Source organism: Salvelinus fontinalis, chromosome 42 (genome assembly GCF_029448725.1).
Source record: "Salvelinus fontinalis isolate EN_2023a chromosome 42, ASM2944872v1, whole genome shotgun sequence".
In the NCBI taxonomy this organism is placed as follows: domain Eukaryota; kingdom Metazoa; phylum Chordata; class Actinopteri; order Salmoniformes; family Salmonidae; genus Salvelinus; species Salvelinus fontinalis.
In genome coordinates, this window is record NC_074706.1 from 22,483,412 (window position 1) to 22,503,508 (window position 20,097).

At 44.2% G+C, this 20,097-nt stretch overlaps 1 protein-coding gene across 1 annotated transcript; it reads right to left on the bottom strand.

Annotated features, from left to right (window-relative positions):
* Positions 1–47: 47 nt before the first annotated feature.
* LOC129841400 (tudor domain-containing protein 7A-like) lies at positions 48–15,078 on the bottom strand. Its single transcript, XM_055909660.1, has 20 exons — positions 14,993–15,078; positions 14,088–14,296; positions 13,607–13,754; positions 13,106–13,343; positions 12,564–12,616; positions 12,034–12,278; positions 11,083–11,829; positions 10,734–10,870; positions 10,270–10,459; positions 9,432–9,543; positions 8,855–9,060; positions 6,846–6,980; positions 6,633–6,716; positions 6,307–6,441; positions 6,038–6,142; positions 4,128–4,541; positions 1,947–2,068; positions 1,522–1,682; positions 1,157–1,278; positions 48–901 (listed from the first exon to the last, which is right to left on the bottom strand). Exons 2-20 carry the CDS (start codon positions 14,286–14,288, stop codon positions 803–805), a joined length of 3,654 nt encoding a protein of 1,217 aa, XP_055765635.1. The 5' UTR covers positions 14,289–14,296; positions 14,993–15,078; the 3' UTR covers positions 48–802.
* Positions 15,079–20,097: the final 5,019 nt, after the last annotated feature.

The window sequence follows — 20,097 nt, forward strand, 5'->3', positions numbered from 1 at the left end:
TCGTATAGTTTTAATTGAACTAAATTCATAACATAACTCTCCTTTCATATTCCACTCACGGTATAAACAGCTTAGTAGCTGTTATTGGTAATGAATATTACAATGTATAACAAAGTTGTGCTTTTTAATGAACCATTTATTCAGCCAAATCTACATTAATCCATTTGAGCCATTTCATTCAAAAGTAAAGTTGGTACTGTGGGATATTACACACAAAAAGCAAAATAAGTGTCAAAGTCAAGGTATTGAACAACGAATTACATACAATTGACTGAAACTTAAATTATTATTTAAGTTAAAGGCAAACAAATCACAAGTTAGGACAAATGGCAAGACAAAGTTGGCGCTGAATAATAACTAAATCAGTAAAGAACTTTCTACACAAAGTATTTGATAGATTGAAACTGAACGATAAAGGACACTTTATATTACACTTGAACAACATACCCTGCTAAGGTGATTGATGGGGTGGGTACTGTTGTTTAATCCCTTTCTCTGTACACACACAACACTGCAAATAGATTCGTCCCCCCATACGATAAGAAAAATCACAGTTCTATGCTTCACACAGTGCTAAGCTAATATACCGAGCTCCTGCATAAATGCAGGCTACCCAATGACCTGAGACACTCTGGAAGATCTTTGTGACCTGTGGAATAAGTGAACGGGATACCAACAGTTATATGCTACAGCAAGTGGTGTGCATCATTTCAGCATATGTGATAGACTCTGGCAGAGATTCTACCTGTGTGGTATAAGGATACCACAACAGTCTTATGTGGTATGTCTGTCCAGTCCGGTTCTACGCGGCGGTACTCTGTTCCTCTGGGAAGTCAGCCATGATGTTGTGGACCCAGATGTCAGTCTCCTTCCGAGAAGTGTCCACCAGGTACACCATCACCTTGGAGCACAACGGAAATAAGCCAGTGTTTGCATTCAAAATGGCACCCGATTCCCTATGTAGTGCACTGCTTTTGACCAGGGCCCATGGGGGCTCTGGTTGTCTGAAACGGGCACCGGTCAAAAGCAGCGCACTATGTAAGGAATAGGGTGCCATTTCAGAGGCAACCAGTGACTGTTATCCTTTTTGAAATTTATGTTGCTACTGGCTATATGCATTTTTATCATTCTCAAATAAATTCAATAAATCAATCACCTTCCTGTCCCAGGGAAGCTCCGCCTCCACCACACACTCCACCTGGGCCACCAGGGGCTTCTTCTCTACGTGGTTCCGGAACACAATGGACGCCGCCTCCGACCACACACACTGCTCCACGCCTGGGGAGGGAAGAGGGGTTATTCGATTTGATTAAATCTGTATTTATCCAGGTTTGTCTGATTGTCTTTTTTTGGTTTGTGTCTTTTGCAAGAAGTGTTCAAGATAGCGGATGTTAGAGGTCAACATGATAGAAATACACTGTTGATAAACTACAAGTCACCAGTCAGACTATTCCAACAGAATTGCATGTCCTCGAACCACATTCATTATATGCACAGTATTACCCATTGTCCAGTACTCACCAGCCAGTTGTGCGGTGATTCCCTGGAAGGGCAGCTGTCTGAACGACTCGATGAGAGGCTGGAGCAGGGTGCAGCTAACCAGTTCGTGTTTACCATAGTCCAGCTCGTACACAGACACCAGGCCGCTGGACAGAACCCTATTCACCAGCACACGGTGCCAACTGTGGGCACAGAGAGAGGTCAGAGGTTATACACAGACCCCAGGTGGTTGTAGAGAACACCCTTGACCAACAGAGTCAACTACGAGGGAAAAGGCTGAATGAAACATTCATGCATTTATTTGACACATTTCAAGTTGATATAGTTGCCTCAGCCATGTGAAAACAACACAAAACCCATAAATCATCTAGGACTAAAAACACGAAGTCAACATTTGTATAAAACCAAAACTGTGGGGGCCTCCAAAACTTAATCTGTCCACTCACTTATGGTCCACCTTGGCGGCGTAGACCTCTCCTTTCTGTACATCTCCGGGCCCCGGCGTCTCCTCCCTCTGGTTGTAGTAAAGGACCATCTCTCCCATCAGCACCACCAGCTTGTACAGGTCCTGAGTTTGATTTGACACATTTGAAATATACTGAACACAACATGCAAGAGTTACAGTTCATATGAGGAAAATCAGTCAATTTAAATAAATTCATTAGGCCCTAATCTATGGATTTTGCATGACTAGGAATACAGATATGCATTGATTGGTCAGATGCCTAAAAAAATATATTAAAAAAGGGCCTCAGGATCTCATCACAGTATGTGCATACAAATTGCCATGGATAAAATGCAATTGTGGTTGTTGTCCCTGCCCATACTATAACCCCACCATGGGGTACTCTGTTCACAACATTATCAGAAAACCGCTCGCCCCCACACCACACACGTGGTTCGCGGTTGTGACGCCAGTTGGACGTACTGCCAAATGCACTGAAACGACATTTGAGGCAGCTTATGGTAGAGAAACTAAAATTAAATTCCCTAGTAACAGCACCAGAGAATTCCTGCAGTCAGTGTGCCAATTGCACGTTCCCTCAAAACTTGACATTTCTGTGGCATTGTGTTGTGACAAAACTGCACCTTTTAGAGTGGCCTTTCATTGTCCCCCTGAACAAGGTGGACCTGTGTAATGATCATGCTGTTTAAATCAGCTTCTTGATATGCCACCTCTGTCAGGTGGATTATCATGGCAAAGGAGAAAGGCTCACTAACAGGGATGTAAACAAATTTGTGCACAAAATTTGAGAGAAGTAAGCTTTCTTTTGCGTATGCAACATTTCTGGGATCTTATTTCAGCTCATGAAACATGGGACCAACACTTAACATGTTGCGTATACATTTTGTTCAGTGTACATGGTTGCCTCAGCCATGCAGGTTTATTCTGGATAAAAAAAAGCGGCTTAGGTGTTGAGCGTGGCAGGGGGGGGCGTGGTCGGCCTGGCTGACATTTTCTAACATTTGTCCATGGAGTGGAGACATTTTTGCAGTTTTAAAGCAAATTTCCTGCAATTCTATACATTTTCCATGCAGCTGAGAGAAATATTGCAGTTTACTACAAATTTCATGCAATTATACATATTCTACCACGGAGCTAAACATTTTTTTTTGCCGTATTAAAGCTAATTACCTGTAATTCAAAAAGAAAAATCATGGCTAATATGGTGTTCATTTGGACAAACAAAATAAAATATATACAGCTATATTCATTGTTGTTTTAACTTTCAATTCTCCCTGTCTAGCTTTTATTTAGGGGATTGTCAGTACTCAAAGATTATACCCCCCAAAAATATATAGCACCATTATCTTTTCTACATACTTTGTGGTTTTAGTCGTCTTAGTTCACACTGAAAGCAATATTGTTTTACAGTTTGCACTTCAGGCGGCCCTCCCGAGGATTTCATTGGCAGAGAAATCCCTGTCAAGCGAGTTCAACAATACAGACACACATGATCACCAAGACCAAACAAAATCAATGTCTAAAGACTAAGCTACTCCATTAACCTCTCTTGGGTAGGGGGCAGTATTTTCACATCCGGATGAAAAGCGTGCCCAAAGTAAACGGCCTGTTACTCAGGCACAGAAGCTAGGATATGCATATAAATCGGTAGATTTGGATAGAAAACACTCTAAAGTTTCTAAAACTGTTAAAATTATGTCTGTGAGTAAAACAGAACTGATATGGCAGGTGAAACCCCGAGGACAAACCACCCCCCCCCCCAAAATAAAAAAAAAATTCAGCCTACCACTGTTTCAATGGCTGTCACTTTTATTTTAAGGCGAAATCCTCCCAGATTGGAGTTCCTAGGACTTCCACTAGATGTCAACAGTCTTTAGAAAGAGTTTCATGCTGGTTTTTGGAAAAATTAGCCAGAAATTGTAGTTTTTCTAGGTGGCTCCCATTTTGGCGGTAGTGTTTCCAAGCGCGTTCTTTGGTATTTTTCTCCGGTAAAGACAATAACAATTCTCAGTCTTAAATTGTATCGTTCTAAGGTTTGATTATAAACGTTGTTTGACTTGTTTGGAAAAGTTTATTAGTAACGTTTGAGATTAATTTTGTATGCATTTTGATGGAGGGAAATTTGGGATGCAGCCCTTGGCAGCTCTCTTGAACTGGTTACCTGCCATGGCTGCAGCACAAAGTGTCCCGGGTGACAGGCCACAGACACGTAGACGTCCATGTTCTGGCCCGCCTGGGGAAGCTCCAAGAGAGGGGGCAGCACCAGCTGCTTCTCTTCCCAAGCGGTGGTGACCAAAGTGGGGTTTGAGGTGTCCCCGGCACCATCCAGAGGGCTGGGGGTGTTGGTGGAGACAGGGATAGGGCTGCAGGCTGGGCTGTCGAGGGTAAGCTGATCCACCATGTTGGCGACCACGGTGTTGAGGAAACTGGGGGTAGGGAGGCCGTCCTTCTGGGGTCCGGGTTGCTTCCATAGGTCAGAGGTCGTCATCTGGTGGTTAACACTGTTGGTGACATCCTGGGAGTCAGAGGTAAACAGGTAGATGTGCACCAGCTTGGTCTCGTCCAGTGTCGAGATCTATAGAAAAGGAGAGGGTTGAAAATTTCTTGGAGATGGACATGACATAGGAGAATCAATAACATTTAATTCTAAAGTTCAGCTTGGAGAGCTACAGCGCAAAGGAGAGTTAGAAAGCTTGAAGATCTAATAGTACAGAAGGAAAATCAATCGTTCATTTTATGAAGCTTTTTCCTTTACAAAGTGCTTTTATATATAGGTGAAGAGAAGGTTAAAAATCAGTCCAAGTTAGAGCCTTTCATGTCCATTTTATTTTATGCTTCACAAGTCAGACATTCCAGTGTGCCTACTTTCAGTTTGTAGCTTCTGAAAGCTATGCTAATGAGGACATTTTTTTTGACTCTGTCAAAAATTCTTTCAATTCGGCAGCTGTGGATCACACCTGCTTCTAATGTCTCATCAACTCTCGTCTGTCTATGCATCAATTTTTCAAGCATTATATATAGCTGCTCGAGGCAAGCAAATTCAATAGTTCTTTGTTTAAAAGTGTGCCGACTGCAGTTTCCTCCCAAAATACATTCTGAACATTCTGTTCAGCTAGCCGTTACCACACCTGCAGTACAAAAACAGTTGATACAGAGCATTCGGGAAGTATTCAGACCACTTCACTTTTTCCACATTTTGTTACGTTACAGCCTTATTCTAAAATGGATTAAATAGTAGCTGTTTTTCCCTCAATCTACACACAATACCCCATAATGACACATCAAAAACATTTTTATTTATTTTTAGAAATACTGAAGACTGGCTTCTGTCTGGCCACTTTATGATAAAGGCCTGATTGATAGAGTACTGCAGAGATGAGAACCTTCCAGAAGGACAACCCAATCCCCACAGAGGAACTCTAGAGCTTTGTCAGAGTGACCATCGGATTCTTGGTCACCTCCCTGACCAAGGCCCTTCTCCCCCAATTGCTCAGTTTGGCTGGGCGGACAGATCTAGGAAGAGTCTTGGTGGTTCCAAACTTCTTCCATTGAAGGATGATGGAGGCCACTGTGTTCTTGGAGACATTCAATGCCTCGACAAAATCCTGTCTCGGAGCGCTATGGACAATTCCTTCGACCTCATGGCTTAGTTTTTGCTCTGTTATGCACGGTCAACTGTGGGACCTCATATTGACAAGTGTGTGCCTTTCCAAATCATGTCCAATCAATTTAATTTACCACAGGTGGACTCCAATCAAGTTGTAGAAACATCTCAAGGACGATCAATGGAAACAGGATGCACCTGAACTCAATGTCAAGTCTCATAGCAAAGCATCTGAATACTTATGTAAATAAGGTGTGTATTTTTTTAAATAAATTTGCACACAAAAAAACTGTTTTCACTTTATCATTATGGGATATTGTGTGTAGATTGATGAGGGAAAAAAACAATTTAATCCATTTTTGAATAAGGCTGTAATGTAACAAAATGTGGACAAAGTCAAGGGATCTGAATACTTTCCGAATGCACTGTATATACTTTAATTGGATCTGTGTTTGTGATTGACGTACCTTCATGCTACAGTCCATAGCGTTGAGTACAGCACCTCTAAGCCAGAGAACAGCCTCAGGAGTCCAGACCCCCACCTCCAGCTCTGCCAGACAACACTTGATCGCCTAGGAAGAGAGTAGTATACTTTAGTATCGCATAGGGACATTTGCTTGCGACAAAGTACAGGAACGCATGGTGTACAGATAACCTATCGCAAATTGTACATCAGACAACAGGAGACAACACAAGGGATCAATCATCAATAAAGCCAGGGGTCTTTCCGTCCGACCTGTGGTGGGATGACCATGAGCTCGTGCAGGAACGCAGGAGGGATCTCTCTCAGCTCTATGACCTCTACAGAGGCCGGGACTCCCAGGTCCACAAATTTGATATCTAGCACTCTGCTACCATGGAGGTTGGTGATCTGACAGGGATACACAGACATACTGTTTGGTAAAAGCAAGCATAGTGCAGAATATAACAAAGGAGAGAATTGGTTTGAAACGCATTAGATTTCACTATTCATTTATTTTGGGGTGAAAAGATGTATTGTCAGAGAACATCCCATTGGGATAAGTGTTCCTTCCATGTAGTTTATTCTTTACAGTCTCCTACCTCTACTCTGGACCACCTTCCTTTGTACCGGGCCAGGCAGCACTTCCCACAGAACGGAGTGGACACCAGAGACTCTGACGTCACCTGGCAAGGAGACGATCAACAACATATTGTAAATCCCATTACACAAATATAGCCTAATAATGTAACAGCAAGTTGCCCCCCCCTCCCAAAAAAAAGAATGGTGTGACTATCCCAACTGTCTTCATGTACCTGGGTTATGAAGAAGGCCTCGATCTTATCCAGGATCTCGTTGAGCTTGACCCGACCTCGGGAGGGCAGCTGGCAGAAGATGGTTCCGTCAGAACACACGTTGGTCACAGACACATTCATATAGGTACTGTTGACCTGGAGGAGAAACCAGACATTTATATATATATATACATTTTATATATAAACTCAGCAAAAGAAGAAACATCCCTTTTTCAGGACCTTGTCTTTCAAAGATAATTCATAAAAATCCAAATAACTTCACACATCTTCATTGTAAAGGGTTCAAACACTGTTCCCCATGCTTGTTCAATGAACCATAAACAATTAATGAACATGCACCTGTGGAACAGTCATTAAAACACTAACAGCTTACAGACAGTAGGCAATTAAGGTCACAGTTATAAAAATTTAGGACACTAAAGGAGCCCTTTCTACTAACTCTGAAAAACACCAAAAGAAAGATGCCCAGGGTCCCTGCTCATCTGCGTGAACGTGCCATAGGCATGCTGTAAGGAGGCATGAGGACTGCAGATGTGGCCAGGGCAATAAATTGCAATGTCAGTACTGTGAGACGCCTAAGACAGCGCTACAGAACGGATAGCTGATCGTCCTTGGAGTGGCAGACCACGTGTAACAACACCTGCACAGGATCGGTACATTCGAACATCACACCTGTGGGACAGGTACAGGATGGCAACAACTGCTCGAGTTACACCAGGAACGCACAATCCCTCCATCAGTGCTCAGACTGTCCGCAATAGGCTGGGAGAAGCTGGACTGAGGGCTTGTAAGCCTGTTGTAAGGCAGGACCTCACCGGCAAAGTCGCTTATGGGCACAAACCCACCGTCGCTGGACCAGACAGGACTGGCAAAAAGTGCTCTTCTCTGACGAGTCGCGGGTTTGTCTCACCAGGGGTGATGGTCGGATTTGTGTTTATCGTCAAAGAAATGAGCGTTACACCGAGGCCTGTACTCTGGAGCGGGATCGATTTGGAGGGGGAGGGTCCGTCATGGTCTGGGGCGGTGTGTCACAGCATCATCGGACTGAGCTTGTTGTCATTGCAGGCAATCTCAACGCTGTGCATTACAGGGAAGACATCCTCCTCCCTCATGTGGTACCCTTCCTGCAGGCTCATCCTGACATGACCCTCCAGCATGACAATGCCACTAGCCATACTGCTCGTTCTGTGCGTGATTTCCTGCAAGACAGGAATGTCAGTGTTCTGCCATGGCCAGCGAAGAGCCCGGATCTCAATCCCATTGAGCACGTCTGGGACCTGTTGGATCGGAGGGTGAGGGCTATGGCCATTCCCCCCCAGAAATGTCTGGGAACTTGCAGGTGCCTTGGTGGAAGAGTTTGGTAACATCTCACAACAAGAACTGGCAAATCTGGTGCAGTCCATGAGGAGAAGATGCAATGCAGTACTTAATGCAGCTGGTGGCCACACCAGATACTGACTGTTACTTTTGATTTTGACCCCTTTGTTCAGGGACAATTTCTGTTAGTCTGTGGAACTTGTTCAGTTTATGTCTCAGTTGTTGAATCTTGTTATGTTCATACAAATATTTACACATGTTAAGTTTGCTGAAAATAAACAAACACAGTTGACAGTGAGAGGACGTTTCTTTTTTGCTGAGTTTAGGTACTGTTGACCTGGAGGAGAAACCACAGACGCATTCAAACTCCATACATGGCACTACGTATTCATGAACGCCTAACTGAGAACAAACCCTCATTACAGTGAGATTGAGGTAGATTACTTAACATGGCAAGAGAAAACATGATGGGTATGCATGCATTTCAGGTGGACAAAGGACAGAACACAATATTGCATGTGCTACCTACTGACGGTGTGCCATAGAACAAGGCCATTAACCCGGAAATGTGCCCCAGTCCAAGGCTGACCCTGTGCTGCTCCCAGCATGCCGTCTGTGCGCATCCTTTCCATGCAAATTGATCAAATGTGCATTGAAAGGAAAAATGGATACTCTAGAAAACCTATAACAACCTGTAAAGGGTTCTCCATGGCCTTGTCCTGCAGAGCCTTGAGGCATACAGCGTTGATGTTGACCTCATCATCGTGCGACGTGTCGTAGAGCACCACCTGGGGCGGGTCAGCGTCGTGCTGCAGCAGCTCCACCAGGAGGATCTTACCTACGGCCAGGGACTCCAGCGTTTGCAGCACAGAGAGCTCCGAGCTGAACTGCTCCAGACCTACACACAGAGGGAGACGCAGAGAGGGAGAAAGATGGTGACAGCAGCGTGAGGGAGAGAGAGAAAAGAGGGAGAAAGATGGGAGAGAAAGAGAGATGGAAAAAAGAGAGAGAGCGATTAAAATTAACCTCTTGCTCCATATTACGACCCCGAGGTACTTAGATCTGAGAGGATCCCTAAAGGACAAAGACAGCAGATTAAACACACCAGAACGTGGAATACCACTAACTGTAGTGACGTGACATGTGTAAATAAACATTACATTTAGCTAACTGCTTGTATTCTCCATCACACAAACTAATTATTTTCATGGACACACTGTAGTTGCAATGCTCAGAAGAGACGGGGAAATGGGAGTTGAACTTGGTTACCAGCTAGTGTACAGGTAGTCGCCTGGAAGGGCAGCTTGAGGAAGTCTTTCTGCAGCTCCAGTAGTTTGGTTCTACTGAGGACCTCAGAGAAGCCATGGTCCACGTAGTACACCTGTAGAGCAACAACAACACAGTCTGGTTATAAACAGGGCCTTGAACTTTCTGTGGACTGAAAACATACAAGGTACAGTCTTCTAGTAATACACCTGCACGGCTGGTTACTGGGCTAGTGGTCCACTTAAAACACCCGAGGGTCGACAAATCTGGTTAAACACAGGGCCATGTAGGTGATGTGGACTGGACACCTGTAACTAAGTCTAGCATAGGAATGTCCAATAAAACATCCTCATTATTTCCTGCTTCCCATGATTATTATTTTTCACACTATACTTTAAAATCCAACTAGATTTGGCAGAAAAGTATCCTCATGAGGCCCTTCTAACCCACTACCACACACTTCTCTTTCTACTGCATTTAAAATGTTTTATTTTACCTTTATTTAACTAGGCAAGTCAGTTAAGAACAAATTCTTATTTTCAATTACGGCCTAGGAATAGTGGGTTAACTGCCTTGTTCAGGGGCAGAACTACCGATTTGTACCTTGTCAGCTCGGGGATTCAATCTTGCAACCTTTCGGTTACTAGTCCAATGCTCTAACCACTAGGCCAATGTTTGTTCAACTTTTCACCACCTAATCGTGTTTTGGCTCAGTTCCCTGCAGCGCTTCACAAACCTATAGGGGAGATTTCCTAGACACCGGTTAAGCCTAGTCCTGGACTAAACAGAACTTTCAAATGGAGATTCTCCATTGAGCTTGCCTCTCCAACACTGTCCTTACCTTGACTTTGTCGGTCATGACCTCACAGACCTGGGCCCTGACGACCTCCTCGCCCCCCTCCACTTTGACGGCCGCCAGTTCACCAGTCGAGGGGAAGGGGAGGAGCCTCTGAGCGCTGAGCTGGCTGTAGACGGTACTCATGGATTCCTCCATTGTCTCCAGGGCCTGAGAGTAGCCCTCGCCTATGTACCTGAGTAAGAAGAGGAAAATTCCCAACATTTTCAGGTTTTTCTGAAATCCAGGTTGGAGGATTTCCAGAAGCAGCAGGAAATATTGCAGGGGAGTGAATCTTCTAAACAGGAAATTAGAGGCTTTAGGCTGCAAAATTCCCTGAAAAGTTCATGAAATGCCCCCGAAATTGCAATGTCGAAGACATAATTTCCCCCCAAAAATGTAAAAGTCCCCTTAAATTTGACCAGCAATTTCTCAAAATAAATAGTCAAATGACCAAAGAAATAAGCTACCTGAGGATGACCTGGTCGGTGCTGCTTGCCTCCACCACCAGCACTGAGGGGAACTCCTCCTTGGGGAGCAGCAGAGGAGGAACCACGGGGGTGCTGTTGAGCTTATAACCCGACGGAGAAGACGGGGTGCTGCTCACCTGCATGTCCAAACAACACACCTTACTACAGTTGTGCCAATGTGTTCTCTACCAGTTTCTTCTATTGGACCCGGCACATGTTGTTTGGGAGGGAATCAATTTCAAGAGTCGATTCCCGACTCGAGGAATCAGAAATGACTCCGATATATGATCTCCCGAATAAACAATGAATAAATTAAATAACATTTCTGGAGTGGAACAGGCAGCCCTACCTTGGCCTTGTACTCGGTGGTGGGGCCGTAGAGGATGGCCTTCTTCTTGTTGTCGGACATGGGGTACTCCACGGTGCAGATGTCTAGTAAGAGAGACAGGTTGGCCAGGATGTCCTCTGGGAAGGGAACCTTGAAGGTCTCATGGTAGAGCTTGGGGAGGGCGTGGGCCCACAGGCCATGGCTGTATTTAGACAGCAGCTCCTTCAGTCTGAGGCGCGCCTCCGCGGGGATGCTCACCGCTGTAGGGGAGAGGGGGATCGGGGTGGTGGGGGTAGGGGAGGCCATCCATGTGGGGGAGGTGAGGAAGGGAGGAGTAGGGGAGGTGGGGGTAGTTGCTGGCTTCATTGAGGGCGAGGTGGAAGTAGGGGAGGGTCTCCACAAATTACAGGTGGGCATAGGGAGTAGGTGGGAAGGAGAGGGCTTCCACAAGGTAGATGGGGCAGTTGGAGAGGTAGGGGTATGGGTCGGGGAGTGCTTCGAAGAGGTGGCCGGTGGAGTGGGCAAGGTCTGACTCTGGTTCAAGGAGGGGTTCCTAGGTGAGAAGAATAGAGGGGCCAGTTTCACTGGGTTGGCAGTGACTGGTTTGACTGGAGCAGTAGTGATGGGTTTGGCTAGGAGGGTTGTAGCTGGTTTTACTGTATAAGGAGCCGTTGGAGGTTTGACTGGTGAGAGAGCAGGGCTGGGGGGTTTGGGCTGAGGGGGGTAGACCAGCCTATCTGCTCGATTGGTACTAACAGGCTTCTCAACCTGAAACACAAAGTGTCACTTGATGCATCAAAGTGCATTTTTAAAGTACATAAAACACTACAGTAAAACAGTGCGACTTTCTAACGTTCTGTAAATCTGTGGGGGGAAAATGAGTGGTAACTATTCTATCATCTCAAAAAAAAAAACATTTTGTTGCTGATAGAAGGGAAACAAAGATAATATGATTTTCCACTAGATACTTACTGAGCATATGTGTGTCCAGTTCTCCAGGTCTATGACTGCTTGGCCAGGTAGGTCCTGTTTGTGCATGTCCCGGTACACAGAGGGCAGCTTGGAGAGCCACAGACCACTGCAGTACTTCTTCAGCACCTCAGAGATCTGACTCTGCACCACCTGGGGGTTGTAGCCTCCCGGCTTAAAGGCTTTGGGCGTCGGAGGAGGAGAGACGTTACTGATGGTAATGGCGAGAGCTGGGAAACTGGAGAGAGCTGGGAAATAGGATGAAACGATGGCATGTTATTAATACATAGTATACCAGCTAGTCATGTTCAGTAGGGTGAAAACGTTTTCAAATGTTTTGTACAGTAACACTACCACCACTGGAGTGTTCAGAGGACACTAACCAGATGCCCTCTAGAGGGAGACATAGCATAGACTTCCTAGGAGAAATACTCTTAGTCTGGGATTTCAGACAAAATCTCCACTATGAATCTGCTGTCATGCAATTAGCCAAATCTCCAAATGGAGAAAGGTGGGTTCCACTTGAGACTTACCAGGAGCTTTTTGGGTGGTAATCGAAATGTGATGGTTGACTTCTTTCACCTGTCTAGAAGAAAAGGTACATTTCTTGACTGGTCTGAAGATAGAGGGATAGTAACATCTACATTTACATTTTAGTCATTTAGCAGACGCTCTTATCCAGAGCGACTTACAGTAGAGTGCATACATTTTATTACATTTTACATACTGAGACAAGGATATCCCTACCGGCCAAACCCTCCCTAACCCGGACGACGCTATGCCAATTGTGCGTCGCCCCACGGACCTCCCGGTTGCGGCCGGCTGCGACAGAGCCTGGGCGCGAACCCAGAGACTCTGGTGGCGCAGCTAGCACTGCGATGCAGTGCCCTAGACCACTGCGCCACCCGGGAGGTCTGGTGGTACTATTTGAATGCAGAGAAGACATTTGTCAATAACATTACATGAAATTACATTGAAAACGGTATAACGTCACAAACCACCTACACCTTACACATTGGTGTGTGTTAATGCCCTCCACACCTCTCATACTAAAGAATGTGTTCCTTCCACTCACCTCTCACTCGGTTTCACCTGAGTGATGGACTCCCTGTTCTGACTCTGCGGTGCCGGAGCAGGGGGGTTGGCCCGCTTGTCATGCTGGCTGTACATCTTCCTGATGTCTCCCCCAGCACTGAAGCCTCCACAGGTGTTGTAGCTTCGTGGCCGTGAGGGTCCCATGGAGGTGTAAGGCTGGCTCCAGCCAGAGCGCACTTGAGCACGGTCGGGCTGACGCAGGGACGTCCGAGGCTTCTCTGGAGATGAGGGGAGAGATGGAAGAGGTAGATGTCAGTGATGAGAGCATCCTGCTTCACTTTTTCACTCACTGATTTGATTCATATGTGCAAAGAATCAGGAGTGAGAGGAATATAATTTGTCTGAAAGGCCCTTATACTTAGCTTTTTGTTGAAATTCAAGTTCTCAAAGGAATAGTAAACTGGGCCATCGAGGAAAGACACATTCAGAAAAGAGCCATTCTCAGATGACACAGACTGGGACAAGGACAGACGAGACCTACCATAGAACACAAAATTTGAAGCCAATTTCGACCTCATCCGACAGTTCAGCATCTGGGATCTGCCAGGTGCCCTCTTGCTGGACTTCTGACGGGCGACCAGCTGAGCGATGTGGGCCGTTTCTTGACAGACTGCAGCAAAGCACATTATCTACAGGAGAAATATAGAGAGTACAAGCTCATACAAAGTGACACATATTGGCTTAAAACCTCAATCTGACTAGCTCAACTCTCCTCAAACTCCAAATATGTCCTTCCTCCTGAAATGTGCACGTCTTCACTTCCCTTCATAGATTTAAAAGGAAAGTGGCCAATAGAAAAGGAACCGGCTGGTATAAGTGATATGCTGCTTGCTCCTGCGGGGCAAAGGCAGATTTCACACCTAGTCGGCTCGGGGATTCAAACCAGCGACCTTTCGGTTACTGGCCCAGTGCTTTTAATCACTAGGCTACCAGCCGCCCGTTTATATGGAGGTAGGCCTTACCTCCCCCATGCGATTCTCCATCCTGACCACGGAGGGGATACTGCGGAGGAAGCACTCCATTGAAGGGTAACCCATCTTTCGGTCAGGGATGAACTCCCCCGTCAGCGACCTGTATTCCCCCTGCAACCGCGTGATGGACACCCCGTTCTTATTGGCCTGGAGGACAGCCCGGAGCATCTTCTTCATCAGATCGTCAGACATCCTGACACCTGGTCAGGAACATAATGAAGACTGCTGTCAGTGTCAACCCAAAATGATAGTAGATAGTCAAGTCAGTTATGTTCTACAGTCACCAAACACACAATTATACACACTTACCAAGGCCTCAACTACTGAGACATATGCTAGCAAACTTAAATACTTGAGCTACGGATAAGTTACCGTTGCCTAGATATAACCAACTCAACTAGCTAGCTATACGGTTGCCCACTTAGGCTACAGCTTCCCAGTGTTTGTTGTTAGCCAACTAAACAAAAGTAGACTGCAGCAGAGATGTTTAGAGAGGTTACAAAAGTTTGCTTTGATTGTAGGTTGAACTGGATGAATAACGTTAGTGTGGCACTTGTCATGCGAGGCCGCCGATCTTTGGGCGGTCAAACATGTTTTTCAAAGTAACTTTTCCTATAAACATCCATTGTCCTGAGCTACTGTATCCAATGTCAGTCCTTGCACTATAATACTGTCTACGAATATGCTATAGTGCCTTAACGTTGTTGGCTAAAACATGATAGCTAGCTAGCCAACGTCTGCTAACGTTAACTAGCTTTAGCTGGCAAGTTCACTGGAAGTTATTGTAACGAAAGTATCCAGGCTTCAAACTAACGTTAGCTACATAGATATTATTAAAAGTCCAAGGACGTATAATACTTTGTATTTCATATTGGCTGATTAGCAATACTGATTACCTGGGACTGTTATTAGCTTCAATCAATTAACTATCTTTGCTGGGTCACTGCCTCAGAACTGTTTTCGAATTAACGTTCGCGTGCGGGACGCACACGTGCCCTCAAGTTCAGGTGGTTAATGTAATAATTATTAGTAATCACGGCATCGTTTAGTAAATATATGATTTATTTTATTGTAAGACATTTACATAAATGTAATAATTTATTTTCAAGTCAAAGATACTCAATTACAATCATTGATGCAACCATATTGAAATACACTTGACTGTGGCCCATATACAGTACATGTGGCATGCTATAGCTGGGGGTGCAGATTTTGTTGTTTTTGCAGGTGCTGAATACTTCTATATCAGTCTGCTAATACATGACTAGTAAAGGCCCAGCGCCCTACTTTTGTGATTTTTTTTTAAACTATGTGAAAACTGAAATGGTCTATTCATTCCTTTTCATAGACACTCTTATCCAGAGCAACTTACAGTAGTGAGTGCATACATTTTCATACTGGTCCCCCATGGGATTCAAACCCACAACCCTAGCATTGCCAGTGCCATGCTCTACCAACTGAGCCACATTATCACAAACCACCATGTCTCAATGTACTCAATTACTGTATTGTACATTGTTTTTCTTCATGGTGATGGAAAGTCTACAGGTACAAACCTAGATGATTATTATTCATATATATTTTAAAATGTAACGTTTATTTAACTAGGCAAGTCCGTTAAGAACAAATTCTTATTTACAATGACAGCCTACACCGGCCAAACCGGGCCAATTGTGCGCTGCTCTATGGGACTTCCAATCACAGCCGGTTGTGATACAGCCTGGAATCGAACCAGGGTGTCTGTAATGACACCTCAAGCATTGAGATGCAGTGCATTAGACCGTTGCGCTACTCCAAATGACCAGCCTATGTACAATACAGCAATGTACATTTACCTTAAGTGGTTTGTAAGGATGGTAAATTAATACTGCTGTCACGGCAGCCTTCCCTCTCTTCACTAAAAGAGGGGGTGAAACAGGGATCGGACCAACAAGCCAGTGCTCAACATGTTTAATTAAACAAAAACCAGTGACCACTTACAACGAACAAAAAATAAAAGTGTGACAAACCAAAACAGTCCTATCTGGTGCAGACCACAGAGACAGGAAACAACCACCCACAATCCCCCCAACAAAACAAGCCACCTATATATGATTCTCAATCAGGGACAACGATTGACAGCTGTCTCTGATTACATTTACATTTATATGATTATTATTTATTTATATGATATGATTGAGAACCATATTAGGCTGGACACAGAAACAGACAAACTAGACACACAACATAGAATTCCCACCCAGCTCACGTCCTGACCAACACTAAACAAGCAAAACACATAAGAACTATTGTTAGGACGTGACAACTGCATAAAAAGGCGTTGTTTTCCATGTAATTTGATCAATAAAAATATTTTATTTGATGTGAATGTTTTGTGTCTTTGCCCATAACTTTGCACCTTTAATGTGAGGACATGGTTTTGTTCTTTCTGTATCCCATTAGAATGACTATTGAATCCTGCAAGATACTGTTCATAATTACAAAACTAGTTTTTTTGCCAAAGCAGAGATGCTGATTTTTTGTTGTTGTTGCTTGAGCTACAGACATCTATATTGGTCTGCTAATACTAGTAAAGGCCCAGTGCACTACTTTTGTGAGAAGAAAACATCATTTAAAAAAATACATTTTTAAATTGTATATACAGTACAAGTGAAAAGTTTGGATACACCTACTCATTCAAGAGGTTTTCTTTATTTTTACAATGTTCTACATTGTAGAATAATAGTGAAGACATCAAAACTATGAAGTCACACATATGGAATCATTTACAAACCCAATTTTTTTTTTACAAATAATATAACCCTTTGCCTTGATGACAGCTTTGCACACTCTTGGCATTCTCTCAACCAGCTTCACCTGGAATGCTTTTCCAACATTCTTGAAGGAGTTCCCACATATGCTGAGCACTTGTTGGCTGCTTCCCCTTCACTCTGCGGTCCAACTCATCCCAAACCATCTCAATTGGGTTGAGGTCGGGTGATTGTGGAGGCCAGGTCATCTGATGCAGCACTCCATCACTCTCCTCCTTGGTCAAATAGCCATTACACAGCCTGGAGGTGTTTTGGGTCATTGTCCTGTTGAAAAACAAATGATAGTCCCACTATGCACAAACCAGATGGGATGGCGTATTGCTGCAGAATACTGTAGTAGCCATGCTGGTAGGTGTGCCTTGAATTCTAAATAAATTACAGACAGTGTAACCAGCAAAGCACCATCACACCTCCTCCTCCATGCTTCACAGTGGAAACCACACATGCGTAGATCATCCGTTCACCTACTCTGCATCTCACAAAGACAGCTTTTGGAACCAAAAATCTCCAATTTGGACTCATCAGACCAAAGGACAGATTTCCATCAGTCTAATGTCTATTGCTCGTGTTTCTTGGCCCAATCAAGTCTCTTCTTCTTATTGGTGTCTTTTAGAAGTGGTTTCTTTGCAGCAATTTGACCATGAAGGCCTGATTCAGGCTGTCTCCTCTGAACAGTTGATGTTGAGATGTGTCTGTTACTTGATCTCTGTCAAGCATTTATTTGGGCTGCAATTTCTGAGGCTAGTAACTCCAATGAACTTATCCTCTGCAGCAGAGGTAATTCTGGGTCTCTCTTTCCTGTAGAGGTCCTCATGAGAGCCAGTTTCATCATAGTGCTTGATGGTTTTTGCGACTGCACTTGATGAAACTTGTTCTTGAAATGTTCCACATTGACTGACCTTCACATCTTGAAGTAATGATGAACTATCGTTTCTCTTTGCATATTTGCCATAATACGGACTTAGTCTATTACCAAATAGGGCTATCTTCTGTGTACCAACCCTACCTTGCCACAACACAGCTGATTGGCTCAAATTTTTGGTTACTACATGATTCCATGTGTTATTTCATAGTAGAACAATGTACAATGTAGAAAATAGTAAAACATTACGAAAAACCCTTGAATGAGTAGGTGTGTCCAAACTGTTGACTGGTACTGTATTTTTTTTATTCAGATTTTTCAGAGAGTGCTGCAACACCCTCAGCACCTCTACTTCCTGTGGCTACGTGGCCTACTAAAAACAAATGGACCGTTATGAGATAAAAAGCATAACTCTGTCCCATTTGTCCTATCATTTTTTCACAGTAGGAGTAATTATGTAGGTATTTCCGAATTTATAATGCATTAATCATATTAGCCTAGTGGTTAGAGCGTTGGGCCAGTAACCGAAAGTTTGCTGGATCGAATCCCCGAGCTGACAAGGTAAGAATCTGTTGTTCTGCCCCTGAGCAAGGCAGTTAACCCACTGTTCCCTGGGTGCCAAAGATGTAGTTGTCAATTAAGCCAGCCCCTGGCACCTCTCTGATTCAGAGGGGTTGGGTTAAATGCAGAAGACACATTTCAGTTGTTCAACTGACCAGTTATCCCCATTTCCCATGATTCATCACATACAAAACAATACATTGTAAGAGCTTGGCCTGTGGTATCAAATGTAGCACTCATGAGCCATAAAGGTGTCCTCGAAATGTGTGTAGGTCTATTAAATGTTATATCACATTATTGTACTACACTATTTCAGGCTGTGCATGTATAAGCCATGAACAGAATCAGTCAGTTAATGCCTGCCCATTGGGCGTAGTCTGATCTGATGTAACTGCTGTGGCTGTCGTCTCTGGTGCCTATCCCATCTGTTCGGTCTGAGAGGCCAGCAGCCAGGCTTGGACCACAGTGCCCTGGTGGTCAGTGGGACTGGAGGAGGTCCTGTTCTTCCTCAGGAGGATCAGTCGTGAGTTCTTCAACAGGGTGTAGAGGAGCATCCATCGCCGCCTGGCCAGGCTTCCACAGGCTGAATCTACAACACAGTGGTTTTAGAGAGAGACTGACATGATCTACAAAGAATGATTAAGTGTCCTAGCATTCATATTTCAGGTCTCAAATGTCACTTGTATGAGTTGTGAGGTGTCCAGGATCTGCTCACTTGTCTGTTTTGATCAACAATCTGTGTTGGGCTACTGAGGTTTGTAGTGGTGGGAAAAGTACATAATTGTAATACTTGAGTAAAAGTAAAGATACCGTAGTAGAAAATGACTCAAGTAAAAGTGAAAGTCGCCCAGTAAAAGTAAAAAATGATTTGGTTTTAAATTTACTTAAGTATCAAAAGTAAATAAAATTGCTAAAATATAAATAGTAAAATAAAGTACACATACCCCAAAAAACTACTTAAGTAGTACTTTAAAGTATTTTTACTTAAGTACTTTACACCACTGGAGGTTAGTATGATTTGTGCTCTCAGAACCTTCTAATCTCTCAAGGACTACTTAGTCTAATACACACTCACATGATGAGAAACTTCAACCTACACTAAATGATCTTTCAAACATCCCATTCTTTTGATCTGCAGCTGTGTTCATGACATCGTGATGTTAACTGACCTGGCGAAGGTGTGTTGTTGAACGTGGAGTACGATGCTGCCTCTGTGGTCCTCTGTTGTCTCTCTAGGAGAAGATGGCAGAAGCACACCATGACAGGGTTGTTGTGGTAGTGGTCTGTGAAAATCATCCCAGGACCAAGTTTGGAACTAACATCCTCTCCAAGGGGCGTACTTGTACACATCAAGCTGCCTCACTCTACAGCAGTAGTAGGCAACCCTAGTCCTGGAGTAACACAGGCACTTCATGATTTGGATTTAACCGACCTGGAAGACCAGGTGTGTTGAATTTAGGCAATCACTGAACTGATCAATTAGCTCAGTTGGTCAGGTGTGGTGCCTAGTTGGAACAGAATCCTGAAGTGTTTGCGGCACTACAGGAACAGGGTTGCCTACCCCCTGCTCTACAGAAACGTGCCTACTTACTTATATTACAGTGACGGAATCACCTGCTAGTGTATAGCTGCACCTGTATGAGTTTACAATGAAAAACTATGGGCTTTAGTTATAGCCTTTAATTAGGGTGCAGAGTTTTTCTTGGTCAGTTGGTCAGGGAAAACCTTTGGGCCCTAACTAGGTCACTAAACTGACCAGGGTCCATGG